Below are 12,716 nucleotides of genomic sequence, written 5' to 3'. Positions count from 1 at the left end.
GGCATCCTTCACTGATGTGTAGGATTGGGGGAGGAACATATTTGAAAGAAAAAACAAACAGACACAAAATTTTCCAACTTGAACCTTACAGAGGAAGGTGCTTTTTCTACACTGCTTTCACTTAAAAGTTTCAAAGAAAGAATTTTGAGGAAAAATCCTTCAATGTTCAATTTTGACACTAAATTGGGAAAATTTTAAATTTTCACTGGTTTAACAAACACTGCGCAGGATACTACCATGTGTGACACTCTGCCAGGAAGGACTAGACAAACAAGATCCCTGCTCTCGGAGTGCTTCTTTTTCAGGGGAGAAAGAAACACGACTGGTGATTTACTTTTTGCCTTTTCCTGGTCTTACTACAACCTCCCCTAATGCATCAGTAGCCATCTTAATAACTCCACCCCGTGCCACTGGCGGTTGGGCCCACCGTTCTAAACGTTCAAGGTCTTAAACGCTAACACTGACATCTCCCCTCTCACAGAACTTAAGGGCATTTTAAAGGGAAAAAAAAAAAAAAAAACTTAGCAAACAATACGAATACAACCTTTGCTGTGAAGTCTAATAGTTTTGCAGGAATGGTACCTTTATAAAGATCGTGGTTGCCCCCGCACATATTTGTTCTTTCTTCATATCCAATTAAATGAAAACACTAGTATGTCCGCAGCCTAGTTTTCTAGGCTTGTTGGCTCTAGCTCGGGAGAAAGGATGGAAACAGAATCGTTGGATTTAAACTGTTGGGTGACATCCCCTTCCACGCTCTCTCCCGCCTGCCATGGATGTGGTGCCGGCTACACCGGGGTTTCCGTCCACGCAGTGCCGGAATGAAGGAGTCTGGGAGGTGGGGTTGGGGAAGGGAAAGACGGAAGAGACATTAAGTAACTGGCTCTCGAAAGCGTAAGATGATGTTCAAGGTCTGCTCTACAGCACTGATTTCAAATGCCCGCCCCCTGGGCCGTCTCAGCCCCGCCCCTTGCTGTCGTCACACCGACTTCCACTTTGGCCTCTGAGGATTGGTCGTTGCCGCCACCTCTTGGGGGCGGTTAAAAATGCTTGGGTTTTGCTTCCGGGTCTTGGGCTTTGGCCCTGGGCGCAGAGGTTTCTGGGAGCTATCAAGCACAATGGCGTCTGTATGATTTTCCGCGAGTGTAGCATCGGACGTCTTCCTAGGTGAGCGGCACAGGGAGAGCAGTTTGTGTAGCTTATCCGGGTGGCGTGGGAGACGGCGGTCGGGGTCAGAGCTGGCGTTGGCAGAGTGCCGAGCGCCGGCGGGGAAGACCGGGAGCCGCGGGCGGGTGGTGGAGCCCAGCGCCGGCCGGGCGCGCCCGCAGCCCCCGGCCTCCAGCACGGAACGAAGCGCTGCCCTCGGTGGCTTTAAGCCGGGGCTTGAAGCAGGCCAGCCCGGCACGACCGAAGAGCTGCCGAGCTCATGGTGGTCGTTGAAAGGCGGGCTCCCGGGCGGCCGCAGTGATCAACCTGAAGGTTTTGGGAAGCGGCGGCTCCGCCGACCCTAGAAAACCTGCTTCTCTCTCTCCGGACGCAGACTTTTACCGCCTTTTGGAAACCGAGGGAAGCATACAAAATAATCCTGCCATCTTCTGCACCCTCCCCAGACACTTGCTTTTCTGACGCTAACGGGCTTTTGGGCTCTTAGTCGCCACATCAGCTAGGCAGTATTCTTTCCGGTATCAGATTCCTTTGAGGATTAGGTTTCTGTCATTGGAGCATTTCTTAAATTGTAGCCTGAAGTTTATGTTGTGAGGACTGTCGCAGGAGAAAATTGAATCCACAAGACTGTTGGAGAATGTTTTCCCACTGATTTTCAGCACACTTACCTCTGGGACACTTAAGAGTTTGTCAGTGATTTTTAAATTTTCTTTCTTTTTGTCTTTTCCTTAAGGACATTTAAACTAAGGTTTAAACTGAGGACTTTTAGGGCTTTGACATGTGGGATCTCCTGATTCTCATAATTCTTTGAGGAATAGCCCCATTCTACAGACGAAAGATTGGTCACTTGTCCAAAGCCACACAGTGAGAAGGGGAATGGGAGCAGAAACTCAGGTCTTCACCACAGAATTTTTGGTGTTAGATAAAAGCTGCCTTTGAGCCTCATAATTGGTTTCCTTCAGAACTTTGGTTTGGGAGGGTTCTTGAAGCAAGTTTTGAGATTATTTCACAAGGGTGGATGTTTGTTTAGTACCTTACACAATGAAAGTATGTTGTATTAGAAACAACTTTGTTTTCCCCCATAGCGTTAAAGATGACGACAGCAGCCAGACCAACTTTTGAACCTGCAAGAGGTGGAAGAGGAAAAGGGGAAGGTGATCTGAGCCAACTCTCAAAGCAGTATTCCAGCCGAGACTTACCTTCCCATACAAAGATAAAATATAGGTAATATAGACTCACTTCTTTTTCTTGCTCATGAAATAGGCCTAATCTGTTGAAAAGCATGGCCATGATGTGTAGTAGTGGTAGGTTTGAATTGTATCACTTCAGTTACCATTTTCAAAGGAATAGAATACAATAGAAAGTTTAACACCAAAGTTACACTCTGTGATTTTAAAGTTCTATCCCATTCCTGCAGCTGAAATTCTTATTATCCAGGAGTTTCCATATGTAGATGGAATGGTAGCTAGTGGATTATCTCAGAGAAACTATGCACTTATCAGCATTAGTCAACATGACATTGAAAGTGTTACTGTAACAGGCCCTGAATTTCTAATAATACAACAATTAAATACCTGCTTTTAGGAAAAAAAATATTTATTTTATTTGAAGAGTGGAGAGAAAGAGATCCCCCATCTGCTGGTTCACTCCCCAAATGCCTGCAACTGTCAGGGCTGGGCCATACTTAAGCCAGGAACCAAGAACTCAATCTGAGTCCCCCATGTGGTAGATGACAGGGACCTGAGTACTTGAACCATCACCTTCTGCTTTCCAGGGTTCACATTACTGGGAAGCTGGAATGGAGAATAAAGATGAGACTCAAACCCAGGCACTCCCGTGTGGGATATGAGTGCCCAAACAACACCATAACCACTGAGCCAAGTGCACAGTTCAAAAAATTAAGGACATTATAGTAAATCTATAGCTGTATTATGGGAAAGTATGCAGTTCAACCTTCAGATTGAGTCATAATTCTGACTACTTTCCTCTTGGGCTTAAAGGACAAAGTTGCTGTGATGAATTATATTCCATTGCTACAGCCATGTATTTTTTTCTTTCTAGTAACCTTTTGATGCTGATTGGTTTATAATTTAGGCAAACTACTCAGGATGCCCCTGAAGAGGTTCGTAACCGGGACTTCAGGAGAGAGCTGGAAGAGAGAGAGAGAGCTGCTGCCAGAGAGAAAAATAGGGATCGTCCAACCCGGGGTACTAACGCTATCCCAAACGTTTGTCTCATAAAATTATGTTCTCCATAGTTTTTTTTAATGTGGTAATTAGAAACTGTTAATGTTTTTGTTTGTTTGCTTTTAAGTATTAGTGTGAATTACAGTGCTTTCTTAGCTAGGCTGGAAGTGATGATGGTTTAGGTTCCCAACATGTATAAACTATTCCCTGAATTTCCTGAGAGACTGCAGTTCCTGTATACAATCAGTGCTTTCATTAAGTCATTCAATAAATATTTATCCAAATGCTTATCTGCTAGGCACTGTAGGACCCTTGCTGCTGTGATTGTTTTGTGCCCATGAGTCCCTGAATCATAAGAAACGTGTGTCAGTAACTAAGTGATGTTTGCCTACCCCTAGAACATACAACTTCCTCTTCAGTGTCCAAGAAGCCTCGGTTAGACCAGATTCCTGCTGCCAACCTTGACGCAGATGATCCTCTAACAGACGTATGTTTCATTTCCTACTTTCACCTCTTATCTAGTCATTTTTTTACTGCATTTTTCTGAAATACATTTTTGTGCTTTTGCGTTTAAGAAGTCACATGTGTTTGTTTTTACTCACTATTGTTCAAATGCAGCCCTAAGCTCAATGCTAAACTTTGCAGTTGACTTTAAAATAAAAGATGTTATTTTGTGTTAAGAACTTCACAAACAAATTTGATCTATGAAGAACCAAAAAATGGAAGCAATCTGTTGAAATGTGTACTTTCCCCCCAAAATAATTTCCTGTATTAAACCTAGAGGTTGGGCTACCAGGTTATTCACAGGGTACTCTTATACTAGGTTTTCTATAAACAGTACCCTCTCAGTTAATATTGAAATTCATCGAGACCCTACAGTCTGTAATTAATTTGCAGGTTTCTATAGACAATGAAAAAAATCTGAATGGCTTTTCATGGATAGTTTCTAATTATGTGTATAAGCAATTAATTCTAGACTTGACGGAGTTACAGTAATTAAATGGAATACTGATTTTACGTGAAACTTAAATGATTATTCATTTCAAAATATTTTCTTCTAGAAATTTGGCATTCTGTTCATGCTGTTGATTATCCTTGCTGGTTTAAAGTTGTTCTGAGCTACATAATTTGTTTTGACTCTTTAGAGTGATACAGTGTGCATTTATACAGTGTTTCGGTGTAAAATTTTCCTCTCTGGTTTTGGAAACCTTCTCAGATGGAAATTTTTTTTTGGCCAGGTAAATTTGAAAGGTATTTTGTCAGGGATTGACATTTTTGAGTATTTGTAGACTTCTTCTGTGGGACTTTATATTTTGTTGTAATTTGGTTGTTGATTTTAATCTTGGTATTTAGGTGCATTTATCTTTCCCATGGAGAAACTTAATTATACCCCAAAGTTATTTGTCAAGGGCAATTTTTGTGGGAAAAAAAATGAATAATATGTATTTTCTCACCAATCTCCTGGGCTGTCTGTTCTTATTAGGAGGAAGATGAAGATTTTGAAGAGGAAAGTGATGATGATGACACTGCAGCTCTTCTTGCAGAACTGGAAAAAATTAAAAAAGAAAGAGCTGAAGAGCAGGCCAGGAAGGTAAAATCCCAGTGTTAACTATACACCACCCTGTCTTCTCACACATAATACATTAGAAATTTTTTAGAATTCAAGTAAAACCTTTTATTAGAAATTTTTTCACCTTGTCTAAGCATTGTAGCATATATACATCTAGAAATCTGATTGTTTGTATGACATTTATACTCCTGGCATACAAAGATTATCTCTGCCTCCTGCCTAGACACTTGTTGAGTCAAGCTGTAAATAGATTTTTTATAACCTAGGGCAAGTTACCTGACTTCTTTAAGTACCCATAGTCTCTTCATTTTTGCAGGGGAAGGGCTTTACATAGATGGGCTTTACATAAGATGCTGCTTGGGACACCTGAGCCCCATCCTGGAGTGTCGACTTCACGTCCTGACTTTGCTTCCAATTCCAATTCTCTGCTAATGTGCACTCTGGGAAGCAGCAGATGATGACTCAAGTAGTTGGGTCCCTGCACTCACCATAGAACCAGGATTGAGCTCCCAGTTGCTACTGCTGCTTCTTTTTTTTACAGATTTATTTATCTGAGAGGCAGTTACAGAGGGAGAGAAGGAAAGACAGGGAGAGAGTTCTCCATCCCCTGGTTAACTTCCCAAATGACTGCAACGATTGGAGCTGGGCGTTTGCAAGCCAGGAGCTTCCTCTGGGTCCCCTACACAGGTACGGGGCCCAAGCACTTGAGCTATCCTCTACTGCTTTCCCAGGCCATCAGCAGTAAGCTAGATTAGAAGTGGACCAGCTGAGACTGAAACCCACACCCAAAAGGGATGCCAGCACTGTAGTTGGTATAACAACCTGTTATGCCACAGCGCCAAACCCTCCATTTCTGTTTTCAGAGAAATAGCACCTGCCCTGGTTATTGCAGGTGCTTGGGGATTGAACCATCAAATAAGAAATCTTTCTGTCCATGTGCCTTTCAGATAATTTAAACAAATAATTTTATAAAAAAAGAATGTCTAACTCAAAGATGGTTAAAACTTCGAATTATCCATTTCACTATTTAAAGGATGTCTAATGAGTAAAAAGGTGAAACTGGAGAGACAGACACATTAGAGGTTTATAAACCAATGCTAGAACAGTGTAGATTTTGTTCTGAAGGATATAAGGAGCCATTTGATTATAGCAGGATATTGACAGGATCATATATTCATTTTAGAAAAACTGTAAACTTGCCATAGGACTCCAAATCCCATTAAGCTGGGGGGGTAATAATGCCATCTTAAGTGTTAAAGGGATCATATTAAGTGTTAAATTGGTCATATTGGTAGGATTAAGTGTTAAAGGGATCATATAGATAAAATTAAGTGTCTGGTAATAATAATAGATTAAAAAGGAAAGAATGTTCCAACATGGGAAGCAGTTTACACAACAGACTCATTGAATGACAGTCTCTAAATAGCACTCTGACCTCAGAATCAGTTCTTAAGTCATTCTGATCTGGCTGAAAAGCCCATGAGAGCATTTCAGGCATGGAAAGCCAAGACACTGGCAAAAAAATGTCCTACATGAAGGATCTCTGTGAGTGAGAGACCCCAGTGGAAAGAAGGGGCCATGGAAGGATGTACTTTTCTCTGAAAGCAGGAGAGAACTTCCACTTTGCTTATGGCCTTGTCTAAATACTGACGGAGACTGTGGACTCATAAGGCTTCCATAGCCTTGACCATTCATGTCAAGAGCCTCAAGTGATCACTGACATCATACATAAGAGTGTTAATTATTAAATTAACAACAGGAGTCACTGTGCACTTACTCCTCATGCAGGACCTCTGCCTTCAACAAGTTTTCTATGAAAATTAACTGTAAAACTTGTTCTCCGTTTTTTATATTGTGTGTGTGTGTGCAAATTGTTAATCTTTGCTTAGTATGGAATTGGTCTTCTGTGTATAAAGTTAATTGAAAATATTAATGGAGAATGGGACTGGGAATGGGAGAGGGAGAAGAAAATGGGTAGAGAGTTGGCATTGGGGGGGTGGGTATGGTGAGAAGAATCACTGTATTCCTAAAGTTGTACTTAAGAAATTTGTACTCATTAAATAAAAGGTTTCTTTAAAAAAAAAAAAAAAAAAAAAGGACTACTGTAACAAAAAATAAGGAGGGAAAAACTGAGATTGTTCTAGTAATGCTCACATGCAGTTAGGAGAATTTTCATTTGTATAATAGGAATTGAAATTTAAAGATGTTAACAGATACTGAGAACTATAAAGAAGGTAGAACTGACTGGTGGGATGGGGCAGCAGAGATGACCCCTAGTTGCTGGGTAAATATTGGTGCCATACATAATATAGGGATTGCAGAAAAATGAGCATGTTTAGGCAGAGAGAGGATAAATTCCATTTTGAACCTGTTAAGTTCAGCACATTGTCTGTCATTCAGGCAAAGATTTCTGCCCCCATTTTCAGCCAGAGTAGCAACAGCTCATTTATGGACTTTTATATAAGATGTCATTTGAGCCACGAATTACTATTTTTTTTAAGAAGAAATAAGGAAAAAGACTTTTTAGGAAAAAAACGCTGACTTGGATTAATGCTAGAAATTTAGAGAAAAATAAAGTTCTTGTGAGTCAGAATGGTCAGGAAAGAATGAAGAAGAGTTGTGGGAAATTCCCAATATCACTTGCTGGCCACTAGAGGGCAGTTTTTCCTTTGTTTGCCTGACAGCTCTGGATACAGACAAGCAATTGAAATGCTTTTGGTTGACCATTCTGACAGAAGGTCTTGTAGTTTTGTGCTTTATACAAAAAATTTATTGGACTTTCTTGGAGCTGAGTGACAGTTCCATATTGTCCTTTTTTCCCTTTCCATCAGCTGGTTTTTGAGGTATCCCAAAATAACATTTTCATATCAATCAGCCTTATTATCAAGGTTTGGCCCACTTTCTGTAACAGTAAGTATATTAAGCTGGCTAGCCATATGGCCTCTGTCAGAACAGCACAACTCTGGCTTGGATTTGACCTGTGGGCAGGCCCATTCACTAGTTGATATTTTGCCTGGTATTTAAATATAGAAGAATTGTTGCCTTTTATTCCTAGTGTTGTATATGAGAATCACCCAGTAAGTCTAAAGCAAATAATAGTTCAAACATAAACCAAGCAAAAACCTTATATCTTATATACATTATTGTAAGTTTGGATGTATTGTGTACTTGAGCTATTTCTCTGGCACTTCAGTATCAATGTAATTTTTTTAAAAGTAAAGTCTTTAGAATGCTATCTTTTCATAGTCTATGATCCTTACTAACTTTATTTGCCTAAATTCTGAGTACATTTTCTCACCTCCCATTTATTTATCCTCATAAAAATAATCCATTGTTCATATTTGAATATTAAAATGAAATATCTATAACCTGTATAGATAGTTATATTTTTAAGATTTATTTTTAAGGCAGAGTTACAGATAGAAAGGGAGAGAGAGAGAGAGGTCTTCCATCTACTGGTTCATTCCCCAGATTGCTCAATGGTCAGGGCTGGGCCAGGCTGAAGCCAGGAGCTTCATCTTGGACTCCCATATGGGTACAGGGGCCCAATTACTTGGGCCATCTTCTGCTGCTTTCCCAGGTGCATTAGCAGGGGGCTGGATCAGAGGTAGAGAAACTGAGACTTGAACTGGCATCCATATGGGATGCTGGTGTTGCAGGCAGTAGCTTAACCATCTAGGCCACAATGCTGGCCCCTAAAGGTTCATTTTAAAATGATTTCCAGACAGCCTATTCTTCTTTGATCCATTAAGTCATTATTGCTGCCATCTCCAAAACAGCAAAATGGGCTTTATGTTTGATTTCAGATAGCATGTTGTCAGGAAGACCTAGAAGTGATAGTTCAGGTTTTTAGACATTTTATATTCTGCTTCTGAAATGGAACTGAGAGTGATTTGAGTTTGAAAAAGTTGGTACTAAAATAAAAAGAACAAAGACAAGGAGTAGCAGGCATTTAGCCAAGTGGTTAAGATGCCTACATCCCAAATCAGTTCCTGGGTTTGGTTCCTGGCTCTGGCTCCCTACTCCAGCTTCCTGCCACTGCAGACCTAGTGGGCAGCAGGGTGGCTCCGGCCACCCAAATGGCAGACCTGGCTCCTATTCCTGGCCCCCAGACCCATCCCTGACCATTGCAGGCATTTGTGAAGTGAACCAGAGGGTGGGAGCTCTCTCAGTTGTCTGTCTCTGTCTCTCTAATTCCTAAATTTTTAAAACGTTTCTAAAAGATAATAAAAGGAAGAAAGACAATACTTAAACTGACAAAGGATGAGAAATATAAAAATAGAAACAAGAAATTATAAGAATAAAATGGATATACCTCAGGTAAATTAGTAAATCTGTATGTTAATTGCATACATATAGAGAGAACTTTTTTCATTTTTATGAGTTTATTCATAAAAGACATTTACGAATTTATTCAAAAAGAGGCATAGTGACAGAGAGCTCCTATCCACTGGTTCACTCCCCAAATGCTTGCCATGACCGTGGAAGCCAGGAACCAGGAGCACAGTTCAAGTCTGCCATATGGGTGGCAGGAGCCCAGACACTTGAACCATCACTACTGCCCGCCCAGAGCTTGCATTAGTGGGAAGCTGGGTGTTGAACCTATGTGCGCTAGTAGGGAACATGGTGTCTTAACTGCCAAATCAAATGCCTGCCTCATATGTATAATTTTTTACATGGTAATGTGTCTTATTTTAGAAGTCATTCTTAATAATTTGTAATCCGTTCTAGAAAGAGAAGTTCATGTTAGTAATTCAAAGTAATTTTTTTAAATTCAAAGTAAAATAAATTTTTGTAAAGATTTATTTTATTTATTTGAAAGAGTTACAGAGAGAGGTAGAGACAGAGAGAAAGGTCTTCCATCTGCTGGTTCACTCCCCAGATGGCTGCGCTGATCTGAAGCCAGGAGTCAGGAGCTTCTTCCAGGTCTCCCACATGGATGCAGGCACCCAAGGACTTAAGCCATCTTCCACTGCTTTCCTAGGCCATAGCAGAGAGCTGGATTGGAAGAGGTGCAGCCGGGACTAGAACTGGCGCCCATATGGGATGCCGGTGCTTCAGGCCAGGGCGTTAACCTGCTGCACCACAGTGCCGGCCCCAGTAAAATACATTTTTAATCACAGTTATATATAGCTCTTTAAAAATTGAGATAATTACCAAATATGTCTTTTTATGTTCTTTGAATACATTTTAAAAAATTATTTGAAAGGCAAGGTGACAGGGAGGGAGAGAGGAATAAAGAGAGAGAATGAAATCTTCTATCTGCTGGTTCATTCTCAAAATGCTGGCAGTTATCTGGGCTGGACCAGGCCAGAGCCAGGAGCCTAGAACTCTCTATTTCTCTCAGATGGGTGGTAGAGACCCAAGTACCTGGCCATCATCTGCTGCTTTCCCTGATGGATGATCAGAGATCTCTGAAGCGGAGTAGCTGGAACTGGAAAAAGCATTCCAATATAGGAAGCAGGTGTAACAAGCAGAGGCTTAACCACTACGCCATAGCACCAGCCCCTAATGTGTTCTTAAATTACAAAAATGATAGGCTGACTATATTTATATATCCTCTGAAAATTTAAAGCAGTTAATGTTGCTTGTTCTTTAAGAGAGAAAATAGATTTAAATATTCAGCTCAACATTTTAAAGCTAGGAGTTACTAATGACTATGATGACCAGTATGAAATGTTTATAATAAAAATTGCGAATTATTTTTGATAAGTGAGACTTTTCTCTTATTTCTTAAAAAAAAAAAATCAAGCAAAAACCTGTTTTGGTGATGTTCTGAAAAAATACAAACAGGTTTTGTTTTGTTTTGTTTTCAATCAGCTAATATAAGAAAATTGATCTAGAGTTAATATAATTTGAATCTTACTCTGTCATTAACAGGAACAAGAACAAAAAGCTGAAGAAGAGAGAATCCGTATGGAAAACATTCTGAGTGGAAACCCTCTGCTTAATCTCACTGGCCCGTCTCAGCCTCAGGCCAACTTCAAAGTTAAAAGAAGGTACTATTCAGTAATGGATTGGATGGATACACAGATTTTGAGTTGGATAACAAGTTACATTGTAAAAAGCTTCTAAAAACCCCATCTTCCACTGATGCTCTTCTGTCAGATTTTGGAGCAGTGGAAAGAGGAGAATAACCAGCTGTGTACCAAATAATGATCCAGGCACTAGGGGTAGAGTAATGAGGTAAACCCTTGACTCCACAGAGCTTACGTTTTACATTTGTGTGTCAAAGGTCTCCCAAAGACACTCAGAGGACTTGACCTGTAGTTGTATTTGTGGCTAATGCAGTAAAGATACACAACCGGATCGTAAGGGGAAAAGACCCAGGCAGAAACAGGAGGAATCTGCTTATTTCCTGAGACTCTGTCCCTCCGCGAGAAGTCATACAGAGCACGTTGTTCCCCCAGCAGCAGAAATGCAGCAGCATGTCAGTGCTTTTGCCCAGGGAAGCCTAGCTGAGATTCAGTCTCTAAGATTTTTGTTGGAGTTTGTCATGTAGGGCAACTTCTGCCTTGCACCTAATAAAAAAATCCAGACTCCCCAAAGGAAAGTAAATGTTCAGTATAAACTACATTATTTATACATTGTAGGTACAGTAATGGTGAGAAGATTCCTAAAACCTGGGTTTCCAAATGTCAGCCTTTTCTAAGGAGAGCAGTTCTTGGCCTGCTATCATAACTCTTTAGTGTACAGTGTCTGTGTTTGGAGGGCTGAGGTACGGAACTAAAGGAGAAGAGACTATAAACAAAAAGTACTATCTATGGTATTTTAGATGATATGCACAAAAATAAAGTTTTATAGGAAGTGCTGAGTGGAAGGAAGCTTGGTGATCAAGGCTGTTGGAGGCTTAGCTTTTAAACTATATCCATTATTTCTCACCATCTCCACTGCTGCTGTCTTCCAGAGTGATGCAGTGCCCCTAATTGTTCTCCTGCACACTCGCCACCCTCTTCACTCCCAGACTTTTCTTGACACAGAAGCGTGATCCGTTTAAACTGAAGTTCACAGCAACAGTCTCCTCTTCTAAACCTCCCATGGCTTCTTGACTCCTTTGCAGTAAAAACTTGAGTCCTTACAGTGGTCTCTGAAGCTGTAAAAATCTCCCTCCATGCAGAGGCAGCAGCATAGTCAAGGAAGGATTTGCTGACAAGGTGACATTTTTATCAGAGACTGGAGTCCGAGTTATTTGACCCAAACAATTGAGAGGATAGAGATAGTGAAGAATGTAGACTAAGGTTGGGGTTAGAGGAGGTAGCAAACTTAGGACATGGTAAGTTTGGCGGGATACGTGCGTCTCTGAGGAAATGTTAAGGAGGTAACTTAAGATTCCAGTCCACGCTGGAGGTAATGAATTTCAGAGTTGTCCACTTATAGGAGTTCCGACACTGCAAAAGATCACCTCAAGAATGAGTATAGCTAGAGAGGAGTCCTAGGACTGAGCATGGTGTTGTATTCAGAGGTTGAGTAGATGATTAGCTATCACTGCCTGAAACAGTAAATGAATTTTGAATAGAAAAAAAACTAGACAGAGAAGGAACAGCCAGTGAAACAGAGAACTAAGAGATTGGTGTGGCAAGAGGAGAGGCATGATCACTTAGGGCAGATATTGGTGTCAGGACACGTAAATGAGTACAGCCATTTAGTGGCATGGAATGATAATTCTGATGTTGGGGAGGTGGGACAAAGAGTTGGGAAGAGAGTGGACATAGAAAAAAATGTATATTGATTTTACTGATTGTATATAAAGGTAAGGATAAACAGTTTCTTCTTTTCCTTTTTGGATGCAGATGGAA

General features: G+C 40.7%; 2 protein-coding genes across 3 annotated transcripts in view; one reads left to right on the top strand and one right to left on the bottom strand.

Moving 5' to 3' along the window:
* The window catches only part of LOC133763875 (lysine-specific demethylase 4D-like), a 31,411-nt gene extending 30,537 nt beyond the window's left edge, over window positions 1-874 (bottom strand). Inside the window, 1 exon segment of the mRNA XM_062197586.1 lies at window positions 583-874. The gene's annotated coding sequence lies outside the window, so the exon portion shown is untranslated.
* Window positions 875-1,057: 183 nt separating this feature from the next.
* Window positions 1,058-12,716, top strand: part of CWC15 (CWC15 spliceosome associated protein homolog) — a 31,316-nt gene continuing 19,657 nt past the window's right edge. For both annotated transcript variants that reach the window (XM_062196895.1, XM_062196894.1), the window contains exons 1-6: window positions 1,058-1,167; window positions 2,250-2,388; window positions 3,259-3,371; window positions 3,749-3,837; window positions 4,834-4,941; window positions 10,801-10,919. In XM_062196895.1, coding sequence (XP_062052879.1) covers window positions 2,258-2,388; window positions 3,259-3,371; window positions 3,749-3,837; window positions 4,834-4,941; window positions 10,801-10,919 — 560 coding nt within the window. In that variant the 5' untranslated portion in view covers window positions 1,058-1,167; window positions 2,250-2,257. The remainder of the gene's footprint in view (window positions 1,168-2,249; window positions 2,389-3,258; window positions 3,372-3,748; window positions 3,838-4,833; window positions 4,942-10,800; window positions 10,920-12,716) is intronic.

Source organism: Lepus europaeus, chromosome 7 (genome assembly GCF_033115175.1).
Source record: "Lepus europaeus isolate LE1 chromosome 7, mLepTim1.pri, whole genome shotgun sequence".
In the NCBI taxonomy this organism is placed as follows: Eukaryota; Metazoa; Chordata; class Mammalia; order Lagomorpha; family Leporidae; genus Lepus; species Lepus europaeus.
Note: the sequence above shows the minus strand (reverse complement) of the source record. Positions and strands in the feature narration are given on the sequence as shown.